Source organism: Lutjanus erythropterus, chromosome 22 (assembly GCF_056507025.1).
Source record: "Lutjanus erythropterus isolate fLutEry1 chromosome 22, fLutEry1.hap2, whole genome shotgun sequence".
Classification (NCBI taxonomy): Eukaryota; Metazoa; Chordata; class Actinopteri; order Lutjaniformes; family Lutjanidae; genus Lutjanus; species Lutjanus erythropterus.
In genome coordinates, this window is record NC_139338.1 from 28,190,801 (window position 1) to 28,203,118 (window position 12,318).

The following is a 12,318-nucleotide window of genomic DNA, read 5'->3' on the forward strand; positions in this document are numbered from 1 at the left end:
CCTTCCCTCAACTCCTTCATCCCTCTCTTCAACCCTACATCCCTTCCCTCAACTCCTACATCTCTTCCCTCAACCCCTTCATCCCTTTCCTCAACCCCTTCATCCCTCAAACCCTTCATTCCTCTCCTCAAAAAACAGAAGTACTCATCATGCAGAATAGCACCTTACAGATGACATCATATCATTGAATTATAATTACTGATGCATTTATGCTTTTACAGGAGTAAATTAACTCCAGGGATTAGTAAAGTTTTAACGTATCTGAATCCATCATAATATATTTCATATCAGTCAACCAATATTTTTGGCACAATATTATTGGCATATATGAAAACAGTTTTTCTAGAACATAAGGCAGATAGTTTTTATTTGTTAGCTTTAGAGGCAGCATTTTACCCATATTTGATCTTTCTTAATTCAAGTTAAATATATACATACATTTTGCTCTATTTGTGTTTTTTTATAGTTATTTATAATTATTAAAAATACCAGTAAAGGTTTACTGTTTCAGTGTGCTGATATCAAATATTCATTTTTATTTTGCAGTCACATTAAACCTTTCAGAACCTAATGGTTATCAGAGAAACTGCAACTGGGAGCCAATCAGGCAGCTGGTTCTGAGACCTTTTATCTCTGACCTGAATATAATATTCACACAGGAAACATGGTGTTCAAACATCGCAACGTTTTATGCTGCAGTTTCAAACAATCATCAGATAAAGAAAAGGAGTGGGTTTAAGTTTTAAAGGTGTTTTTTGAGGTCTTGTTTAGATTAAAACATGGTTTTACAATCTTCCCCTCCAGAGGTCCATCCAGACAAACAACCTCATGACCAGTAAAAACTAAACATAGTCATGGATCGAACATTTTCAGTGTGAGGGTTTCTGTTTTTGTCTGTTTCTTTTCATTTTCGAGGTTTTGGACTCATGTATCTCAACCTGAAATGTCTGAAACCTACTGACCCAAAGTCAATTTGTTAATTGTTTTAACGACGCTGATCATTGATCCACAAAGATATAGACGAATTGTTCAGCTGACTGGTCAGAGGATTTGGGCTCCTAATAGATAAACAGCGACTGAGTTTTCTTATATTATGCATTTAACCTGGCAAAGACCTCAGAATATTTATTGCCCCGCCCTTTTTTTTGGATGAACAAACCCAAAAAGGGGCGGGATATAACTCATCCATTGTTGAACTGTTTTGGCCTGCCGAAGTGATTTGAAGACGTCAGTTTGAGAAAACTGCAATGAGCATCTTTCCCAACGGTTAAACAATTAATCGTGAAACTAACCAGCAGATCAATCGATAATGACAATATTTAATTGCAGCCCAATAAAATCTCACAAATCTCCTTTTATCAGCAATCCAGAAATCTCAACTTGTGTTTTCTACAGCCAGCATCTTTAATGGTCATTGAGGAAACTGCAGCTGAGAACCAATCAGACGCCCAGATCTGTGAGACTTCAGTCTGGTGGTTTTATCTCTGACCTGAATACAGGAAATGTGACGTTAAGACATCACAGAGAGTTTATCTGCATTTTGTGAAGCTACAATTTTTTTGGATTATAATCTTGTTCATTTAAGCACAGGTTGACCCACTGACGTCCATCCAGACAAATAATACAAACAAAAACAAACAATAATACACAAAAATCCAAATATTCTCTGGATCCAGACTCTTTGGTGTAAGGATTTACTGTTTTTATCTCTTTCATTTCATTTTAAACTGGATCCATTTTGAGACTTTAGACAGTTTGACCTCTGGAAACTGAATTTTGTGACTAAATGATTAATTGAAAAAAATATTTATTTTATGGCAAATGTCATTACAGTATCACCGTATCATCCTGAAGGATCTATTCAGTATTTCATAAATAAAATCACACAATTTTTTAAACTAAATTCAGCATATTTTATGGCATTTCTCCACATACTGTATGGGTATTTTCATGAGTTTCCTCTGTGTTTCTTCCTTTAATTTAAGGACAAATTAGCACATGACTGCACCATATTTTAATTATAATCCTGCCATATTGTTGTGGGGGGTTTGAGCTTCTGTTGTGAAGATTTTAATGCTCAATATCCTCCAAAAAACAGGAGATTTTAGGGATGCAGCAAACATTATTTAAGGATTAATCGATAACAGATGTCACAAAATAAATTAAAGAGGCTGTTTTGCTTATTTTATCTGATCCAACGCAATTTGCAAGCAAGCAGATGCTCTTCTGAGGAGCTGTAGCAGACAATTCTGATTGTGTTTACAGGATGAATGACAGGAAGGTCGATTTAATTACCAAAATAAGAGGCTAGTCCATCGATTTGAGCTGTGTAGCTGCCCTGGTTTCTGGTTTGAGGTGACATGCAGACAACAGACGCTTACCTGTGACCAGCAGCTGTGTCCATGTTAGACACAAGAACAGAAACATGGTGACAAATCCTCCTCTTCCTCCCTTATGGTTCATGATTCGTCCTCCTCTGTAGCTCAGTCTGGAATAAATCTGCTCCTGCAGCTCCTCTCAGTGCAGGAATAATAATGCATCAATGAAAGCAGACGGTGTGTGTGTCCGTGCATGTATCTGTGTGTCCGCAGCAGCAGCATGCAGCATGAGGAGGGAGGAGACGCTGCCAGAGCTCCGGAGGTCCGCTCCAGAACCACCGCCACCACCACCGGCACCCCGCCACGCACCTTCCCCGCCCTGCGGTGTCCTGCGGCGGCCTGGTTAGAGGAGGACGAGCCGCTGAGCAGCAGCAGCAGCTCCGGGAGGAGAGGCGGAGGTTTGGTCCATGTGTTGAGACCAGAGAGAGGAGTGTGTGTGTGTGTGAGAGGAGATGGAGCTCAGGTGGAGGCTGCTGAGGATGAGGAAAGAGAGGAAGGGGAGGAGGGAGCAATTAGCGCCCGCTGCGGCACGCGGAAAGGGGCGGGGTCTGGTGTGGGCGTGGTTAGAAATTCGACGGGCGGCGCGTGGACTGTTAGCTAATAAAATAAATATCACCATCTGCTGGACGACTGAAGAAACACAAGATATAAATCTGTTCTGCATGGAAACTTAAAGGAGAAGTGTGTGATTTCCAGTGGCATCTAGCGTTCAAACCTTAGATTGCAACTAAGAGGATTTACCCCGACACCGACCCTCTCTCACCAGGAGTACGGTGGCCGTCAGCGGACAAAATGGCGAGCGAAAGCTACCTCACAACAAACTACAATTATGTGTGTCGGATGAATTACCTGTCCAGCAGAAAACAGGCAACCTCGGCGTCACTGTGAAAACATTTGTCCTTCAGTGATGTCCATCGTGTAAACGCTATGCCGATGTTGATTCGTGTTTTTGCCGTTTCCTGTCACGCTTGCGTTTACTTTCTTTGCGTCTCCGCTTCTTGGATGACGGGGATTCACTGTCCGCTGCTTTTTGTTCTGGTACAGTGTATATATGATCCTCCATTTGTCAAAACTGTGCCAGTCAAGGTTCACAACGCTAAATGGTCTGCCAGCAATCACCCGCGTCTATCCTCCCTTTCTACTTCCGTGTTTACACTGCGACGTCTACGTAAGGTCGCCAAGGGCTTCCCAAGACTCACTGTTAGTGCAGTTTGTCCGCTCTGCGCTGCCGTAGACGGCGCAGGATGACGCCCTCCGTGAGTCGACCCGACAATATGTTACTATAAATGGCTATTTCTGAAGTAAGGGGAACATATAGATTATGAGTTTACGTTGATTGATAATAATAATAAATAACATACTTATATATAATATATCTCATTTATGTACATAAATTCCTGTAATTATTACACACTGGTCCTTTAAAAAAAAAAAAAAGACTTTCCACCAACTAAATATCCACTAGAAAAAATTCTTGGTTCTAATAAGCTTGAAGAAATATATGTAACTGAAATATATATAAAATCAAAAGTTTATTTATCCAGAACAGTAAATGTCATGTGAATATGCTCAGTATGAACTAGATCACATGAGGAGGCTGTGTGTTACACTCTAACACAATTTATGTAAAAAAAAACAGTATTTCAAAACTTGTTCACAGTGAGCTGCGAACCTGATTTGTCTTTTTTTAGTTCCTGAAAAATTAAAGTTTTAAGCATTGTTGATTAAATTTTATATTTTGTTTGTTTCGGGACTAGTTTTGAAAAAGTTTTACTAACTACTTATTAGATTTGTATCTTGTACGTCTCAATAAAAAAAGGTACATTTAAAATATATTTATACATTCAATCGGTGGAAAGTTGTTTTCAATATAAGTTAAACTTACTTAAAATAAATCATCTCTACTATTATTTTTACAGTGTATGCAATCCAAGTCCAAAATGAAAAATCAAATGAAAAAAGAAAGATTTCCAAAGTTTTATTCCATATTTGTTAGCGTTTATCCTCCTCATCTCACACACAGGATTAAAGGGACAGTCTGCAGAAATCTGACAGCACCATAAATTATAATCATTAAAGACATTTTATTTAATTATTCAATAAACAGCTACAAGAAATACTCAAATAACAGGTCACTGTCTGTTTTCAGCTCACTGTGGTTTGTGATTTATTGTCATGAATAAAAACATTTAATACGCTGTGGGCGGAGTCACGTTTTTAGTGATGTCACTGCTGATTTGAGTACATTCTAAAGGTCTAGTTGACCAATCAGATTGCTTGGTTAGAACCACCTGTTGGATAATTTGATTTTATGTGATAATCTAGCCGACTGATTTGTAATATTTACTACATGAACTGAGACCAGCAGTGGAAGTAACTAATTACAAATACTCAAATTAGTAATTATGTAGGTTTTTCTTCCTTTCTTTTTTTTAAGGTACTTGTTCTTTTATGAGTAGATTTTCCACGTCTGTTCTTTTACTTGTGCTGAAGTTTCCATTACACTATGTAATCTACTTAGTTACTATTAAAATCAAAATTTGACTATTTAAATTAATATCCAAACCTTTGATCTGCATTTTTGCAGCCAGGAGTTAATGATTAATTGATGATCGATAAAGCACCATTAAGAATTTCATCATTGTTAAGTCTATTAAGCAATATTTAATCAATAGTCTAGAAATGTCAGTAACTGCACCTCATCTGACGTTGTTTTGTCTGGTGGAGCCATTTACTGAATAAAGAAAAATTAATTTCAAATGATAAAAAAAAAGACATTTTAAAAAACATCTTGTATGTACATGTATAGTATTACCAAAATTTACTAAATTGATCTGCATTTATTTTGATAATCAATTAATCAGTTTGTGGATAAAGACATTTGTTTGGTTTATAAAAAGTCAGAAAATGGTAAAAATATCAATCAGGTGTTTGATCCCCAAAGTCGTCCACTGTTTGGAGACAGAGGTTCGTTTGTTGTTACAATAACAATATTTAAGTGTTAATAAATATAAGTATTAACACGTGTGTTAATGAGGAAGCAGAAGTTCTTCAACCAGATTCGGTTGTTGTTGCTGTGTTTGTTTGTCTTCATGTGATCCCAGAGTCAGAGCGTTCTGCAATCGATTGATCTGGTCTGGAGTCGGAGCCGGGGCCTCGTAATGGAGCCGCAGCCAGGAGACACCTGAAAGCATCATCAGACAGTTTAACAGAGTGTCCCTGAATGCATCATCATCATCATCGTCATCATCATCATCATCATCCTCTCTCACCTTTCCTGACCCTCTGACCCAGTGACACCAGTAGCTCCGCCCCCACGCTGTGATTGACAGGTTCTCCGGCCTTTGATCGTCCCGCCCCCAACTTATGAAGAACTTCAGCTAAAGTCAAACCATCAACATCCAGAACCACACCTACAGAACACACACACACACACACACACACACACACACACACACACACACACACACTTGATTAAAATATGATGTAATCTGGTATAATCTTTAAAAAATTAAGTAAATACTGTATGTAAGTGCTTAGCTACTTAAGAATGTAAAATATGTAAAATATTCTTATTTTTTACCATCTGCAGGAGCCTTCAGCTCCATCTGGTGCTCAGATTTTCTCAGGACACTGTAATAATCTGAGTAGGCGGAGCACAGTGACCGGGCCGTCTCATTGGTCACGCCCTGAGCCTCCATCATGGCCTGGAACTTGGCCAGAGCAGCTCCACCAATCACAGCATCACAAATTTTTCTTCTGCCCTCTGATAGGTCGGACGCCAAGCCAGCCATCTGTAGCAGCGCACCGCCTATAGAAACAGCAACAATATTTATTATTATACTTATTTTTGCTTCATTTCTGTGAGACAACTACTTTATACTATAATTATCCAGATGCAATAAATTAATTTGCAGTTTTTTGTCCCATTCATTCAGAATTATCATGATTATTTAAGTTCAATAATTAAAAGTATGAAATTTAAAGGGATATATACAGTTTTTGAAATACCAGTCACTTATATTTTCCATCTCATCATAAACTCTAAAAAAAGAATATTTTTTATAAAACTAAAACAACAACAACAACAATAATAATAAAGTTAAAATCAAGTTTTTGTCAGTGCACAAGTTGATAGGCCAGACTCTTGAGTACTTCAGGGTACAGAGCAGCGTCGTTACCCAGAGTTGTGACCAGCTCCATCAGGTCAGTGGGGCCCCGCCCCTTCAGCGTCTCCAGAGACTCGATCACCTCCAGACTGTTGCCCACGCATCGACCAATCGTACCATCCATACGGCTTAGCGCCGCCCCCGTACGCATGCCCAGACCATTTCCTGCATTCATCTAAAAAATACCACCACCATCATCATCAGCATCATCATCATCATCATCATCATCATCATCAACGTACAACATGTTGAAGGTTTTCTCCTCGGTGTGACTCTGTATGGAAACAGTAAATTTTATGACTAGACGAGGTATTTTCTGGTGCTTCCAGGATCCTTAAATTAAACATTTCATGACAGTTGTAGTAAACTCAGCATCAGCTGAATCCTCTTCATATTAAAAGTTAAAACTGTTTTAAAGAATATCTTCAGAAAGTTTTCTAAATAATTAATGTATCCTTACGAGTGACTGTGCGAGTTGTTTAGCGCTCTCCAGGTCTTTGTACAGAGCAGCTCGTCCAAACTTGACATCCAGCACCAGAGCGTTCAGAGTCTCTGCACCTTTCTTTGAGATGATGGAACCTGAAACAAGAACAGCAACACAGTTAAATTCATATTTAACTGGCAGAACTGCTGTAGTGGTACTGTTAGTGGTGTTACGTTAGTATTTATAGAGTTGTCAAAAGTATCAATACTTCAATAGTCTTTCAATACTACGTGTTTAAAACAATACAATATCTGTTCATTATAGTATCCAATGTGCTGAAGTGACTAAAACTCCGTGCCTCCAGGATTTTGCAGGCTTTGTGGGTGACTCCTGATGTCACAGCAGCTTCTCTAAAAAATGTGATGCATGTTGTGTTTTTTTTTGCAAAGAAATTGTTGGAACAAGAGAAAATTGAAAAAAAGACACAGGTCATTGATAAATGTCAGTAACACTGATAAACTAGAACTACAATGATTGGTCAAATTTATGGTAAAGTTGGCAGTGATTGGACAAAATTCCAAGGTTGTGCAGAATTCACAGGGTTTGGCTGAATTTGCGTTAATTGTTGCGATCGCAGCTTCCTGGAGGGACTGAAAAAAATCTGCAGGTTGTTCATAACATAAAGAAAAAATTATCCATTTAATGTGCCGAGGACCTGTTTTCTTTTTACTTTGGTATCAAAGAGGAATCAAGTATATATATATTTCTTTAATATCAGAATTATATCAAACTTTAAAATTCTAGTGTCGTGACCAGGGCAGGAATTTCATGACAGCCACTTTTATTTTTCTGTATTAATTGTTATCACACCTCCTTTTCTACTTTCATATTCTTTGTATAAACTACCAGAGTAATCCACTGATTTGAGAGATTATTGGAGGGATGAAGGTGGGAGAGAAATGTGGGGAGATAATAAAAAACATTATTTCAAAAAAGAAAAGTAATCCCAGTTCAGTACCAGTAATCAGTGGTAAGCTGTCCACGGTGCTGGTGGCGTCCCGCAGAGCGTACAGCACTCGATCTGCAGGAACCAACATCTCCGTCTGACCCACAATGCAACAGCCCACTGATCCCAGGATCTTCAGAATCTGTCGTAAACATATTATTGGACAAATGTTGACCTGATGAAAAGTCAGAGGAAGTCATTCCTGAGGAGAATATTGATCAACTGATTGATTGGCTTATTTTCCAACAGTATCTCACATCTTGTTGAAGATGATGAGCAGGTGTATAAATAAAGAATTTGTTGCACCTGAGCTGCTGATTGGTGGATGTTGAATCCTGGAATCGACTCCAGTTTATCCAGAGTTCCTCCTGTGTGAGCCAAGCCCCGCCCACTGATCATAGGCACCTGTCAGACACACACCTGAGGTTATGACCTCACAGAGTACATGGCTGTGTCTCAGCAGGTGACATTTGTGTGCGTGTGCAGACGTGTTGTTACCTTGCAGCCACAGGCAGCGAGCGCCGGCGCCAACACCAGACTCACTTTATCTCCCACCCCTCCCGTTGAGTGTTTGTCAACCACCAGCCGCGCCCACTCCTTTGGCCATGACATCACTTCCCCTGATGACATCATCTCCCTGGTCAGGGTCTCAGTTTCCTTGTTGGTCATTCCCTTCTGCCAGATCCCCATCAGCATGGCGCCTGAACAGACATCAGGAGAGAGTTTGAATGTTTGAGATACTCGTCCAGAGTCACCTGACCTCTGACCTCTGAGCTAAAATGACCAGTTTTGTCTGTGGAGTCTGATTGGTTCAGAGAGAGTGATAATTGACAGTTTCCTGTCAGAAACAGCAAATTAAACCAGTGGGAATGTAGTGTACACTAGATAATCCACTGTCTGTGGATAAAGTACCTCATACAACCCCACTTTAAAGGGATAGTGTGGATAATTTAAACAGTTTGTACCTATCTGACATTCCTGGATGGTTTTGTTTGTTACAGCGTGGATGAAAGTTTTGATCTCTTCATCACTCAGCTCTCCTCCATCCCTCTTCTTCTTGATCAGATCTGGTATCGACAGCATGTCAGTCTGGAGGAAGAAAACAGAAGTAGCTGATGAACTTGTGAGACAGATATCTGCTTATGAAGGCAGAATCTCTTGGCGAGGGACAAGATTTTGGCATCAGAAGAGTTCTGCTTTCTGGTTGTGGTCTGAGTAGTATTGACCAATCATGTTTGAGCGGGCTTTGGTTTCGTGCACATAAACTGTCTGTGTTTACAGTAAAAGAGGGAGAACATACTCCTCAACAGAACCCTAGATAGTTTTATTATCAGATGGTTCTGCTTCTACATACGGCATTAAAAAAAATGTACTGTCCAGAACTCTTGGAACCCATCAGCTATCATCTGAAAATGATTTTTGAAGTTAAAACCCTTTAATGTTCTGCTCAACAGTTTGTCAGAGGACATGTTGAGTCCCCGTATCTTATACAACACTTTGGAGAACCTTGGTTGTTTGAAGTGTGCTGTATAAATAAACTTGACCTCGACCTATTGACCTATTGAAAAATGTGTAGACTGAGCCTTTTTTACCTCTCGCTTTAGATACTCAAAAAATCCACTAGATGGCACTGTGTCTTTAAATAGCACTTAAAGGCTTTTTAGTTCACCTCCTAACAAGAAAACCAAAAAATCACTTGACACATGTGGACTCTGTTATTCTTAAAGGTTTCCAGCATCGTTCCAGAGGTCTCGCTGGACAGAATTATGTCACATGATACAACAAAAAAAAGTTGAATACTTTTCTAAAAACTTTCTTCACCAAACGGCTCATTTGTCACTTTATGGCAAAGATAGGGAAGCTAAGTTAATGTAATGAAAATAGACTTTTGCCTAAAGACCAAAACCTTGAAATTATTCGTTGTCGGCTGCTGCAGGTTGTGAAACAAGAAGCAGCTCGTCAGTATTTCTTCCTCTTGTCCTCGTAAATGTTCCACTAAATCTAAATCACTCATCTTTTTTTCTGGCTCCACCTCTCTTCTCTCAGACTCTCAGGTTCAGACAGATGCACTCTGGTTAATATTACAGGAGCTAGCAAACATTAGCTAGCTAGCTAAAATAAACCATATGCAAATGTGAGGTGATCAAAGTGTAGTCTGGTTAAAACTGTAAATGTGCTTCGTTCTGTTGTTCTCTGTCAGCCTGCCGTGTTTCCTCCTGTGTTGTTGTGCAGAAGCTTCAGAGCAAAAGAGATACACGGCGTCCCTGTAACCATAGCAACTAACTCTGACTCCTTCCTGTGAGAGGAGAGGAGACATGCTGCTGACTGTGCATCATGAATCCTGATCATCACTCTGATCAGGTATTAATCACTAAAAGTTCTGTTCATGTTTCTTACTGTCCACCTGATGGTTTGAATTCAAATTAAGAAAAACAACCAAATCTACATAAAATGACACCTGTAAAGTTCACCTGCTGTATATCAGCCGGGTTATAATCATCTGATACTTTTTCTCTCCGTTAAAAAACTCAGTTGTCAGTAATATTTGTATGGATGCACTTCACTCAACCTGCCATCTAAAAACACAAATATTCTCTTATGTTTGATTCAGACATTCAAAGTAGAAGTTAAATTAATTGCTTAAATGTCTAAATTGCATTCTTTTTGCCATTTTTATTCTTTGACACATGATAAAAACAATACAATTAAATAATGTTTAAAATAATACCTTATTCTAGGCAACACTGGCTGCAGGAAAAAGATCCAAAAAATGATCTTGATCTGAAAAATATAAGAATATAAAGTTGGGTTGTTTTTCTCCTTCTGTTCTTCAGCTCTTAAACATCCGTCCTCTCTTGTTTGTCTCTGAAGGACTGCAGCTGCACTCGGAGACTAACATCTAATTAAAATTCATCATGTGACATCAGACCAGAGTTACCTCATTCAGTCAGAGTGAAAGTGAAACTAACTCATGGAGCTCAGATGAGGGGAATCAAAAAGGTTTCTGAGTTTCTTTAGTAAAAGTGAAACATCACTGAATTTTCCTTTATTGCTTAAGATGAAGTCAGTTGTTTCGTCAGAATTGTCCTTTAAGTCACGCAGTAACACAAACAAACTGACCGACGGCTGGAGACCACAGGCGCGGTTTTTGATACGCGCGAAACGGGTCGTTGCCAGAGCGGCATCACGCCCATCTGGCATCGGCAGACCACTAACTTTTATTTCTCACCCCATCTCAATGACTGTTATAGTCAGTGGTTGATGGAGTAAAAATAAAAAAAACATTTATTTTTTTTTCTAACTTACTCCACATAGATCATAAAACCGTGATTGTAGATGACAATTGTCATTTTGTATAGTTTTTTTTTCTGCGATTTCCCACAACCCATTAAAAACTCATTGTGACATTATGGGCTTGGATTGATAATACTACGAATTAAATGTGTTTTATTTGGAAGCAATTACTGACGCGAGCCACACGTCAGAATGAAAGGTGTATTTGTGTTCACTAAATCGCCGCCTCATCATTTCAGATTTCACCTGGTTTGAACTTCTCCTGTCTCCTGTAGAAACACACTGTCTCTGCCTCTGAACTACCAACAGAATGATTTAGTTTCAGCCCTCAGGTGGACTGTCTAAATCTTTTGTGTATAAATTGAATGATGCACACAGGTTTTGTCTCTAAAAAGTCAGTAACACACTCACACACACTCAGAGTATCGTACCTGTTCTGGTATCTTCAGTCCACAAAGTGCCGATGACCCTGCGGCTCATCATAAACCTGCTTCAGGTCAACAGTCAGCCGGCCAATGGGAGAGCAGGGAGGAGGAGGAGGAGCTGCTAAACAACCAAGAAGAATTCACCTCTGGTTCAGTCAGTGTCCACAGAGTCCCAACATCTCGTGTGTGTGTGTGTGTGTTGCAGGGTAATGACAGCCTCTGTAGTCATGTGTTGACTCCTGTCACTCTGCATTTACCTCCAGATTTCAGGTGGTTTATCACAGAGACAGAAAAATTAAATCCAGCTGAGATTCAAATGATGTTTGTTAAAATAATAGTCAGAACAGTCAGAGTGATATCTGGCTTCTGTATCAAAAGAGGCTGTCTGACAGCGAGGTGAAGGGATGAAAATTGCACGATTAATTGTTATATCTATTTAATCTCACAGTCGACAGACTCCTGTCTCCCCTGTGGACTCACATCTTCACTTATTTGCTTCAGAACAATCCCATTTACTACACCAATCACACTTATTCAGTGAAAATCAAAGTGAGAGGAAAAGAGACTCGAGACTCTTAAGTTCAGCACTTTGATGCATGTTACATTACAGCAAACGTCTCCA

The 12,318-nt window shown here is 39.3% G+C and overlaps 2 protein-coding genes across 3 annotated transcripts in view; both read right to left on the minus strand.

The window, feature by feature from the left end:
* Positions 1-2,817, minus strand: part of ptprr (protein tyrosine phosphatase receptor type R) — a 33,062-nt gene extending 30,245 nt beyond the window's left edge. Inside the window, exon 1 of the mRNA XM_084711100.1 lies at positions 2,382-2,817. Coding sequence (XP_084567226.1) covers positions 2,382-2,463 — 82 coding nt within the window. The 5' untranslated portion in view covers positions 2,464-2,817. The remainder of the gene's footprint in view (positions 1-2,381) is intronic.
* A 2,435-nt stretch (positions 2,818-5,252) lies between these two features.
* Positions 5,253-11,813, minus strand: tymp (thymidine phosphorylase). Of its 2 annotated transcripts, none has more exons than XM_084710836.1 (10): positions 11,703-11,813; positions 8,943-9,066; positions 8,476-8,678; positions 8,284-8,382; positions 7,990-8,119; positions 7,008-7,126; positions 6,560-6,722; positions 5,962-6,189; positions 5,651-5,791; positions 5,253-5,562 (listed from the first exon to the last, which is right to left on the minus strand). In XM_084710836.1, exons 2-10 carry the CDS (start codon positions 9,058-9,060, stop codon positions 5,408-5,410), a joined length of 1,356 nt encoding a protein of 451 aa, XP_084566962.1. In that variant the 5' UTR covers positions 9,061-9,066; positions 11,703-11,813; the 3' UTR covers positions 5,253-5,407. The 2 variants fall into 2 exon arrangements, with proteins under 2 accessions (XP_084566962.1, XP_084566963.1); XM_084710837.1 differs by lacking the exon at positions 11,703-11,813 and adding an exon at positions 10,706-10,830.
* Between the last annotated feature and the right edge of the window lie 505 nt (positions 11,814-12,318).

Coding starts and splice junctions, on each gene's coding strand:
- tymp (XM_084710836.1), bottom strand. CDS start 9,060: ATGCTGTCGATACCAGATCTGATCAAGAAGAAGAGGGATGGAGGAGAG. Junction 8,679..8,942: donor CATCCAGGAATGTCAGATAG/GTACAAACTGTT, acceptor ATGTCTGTTCAG/GCGCCATGCTGATGGGGATC. Junction 6,190..6,559: donor GGAGCTGGTCACAACTCTGG/GTAACGACGCTG, acceptor CTGTTTCTATAG/GCGGTGCGCTGCTACAGATG.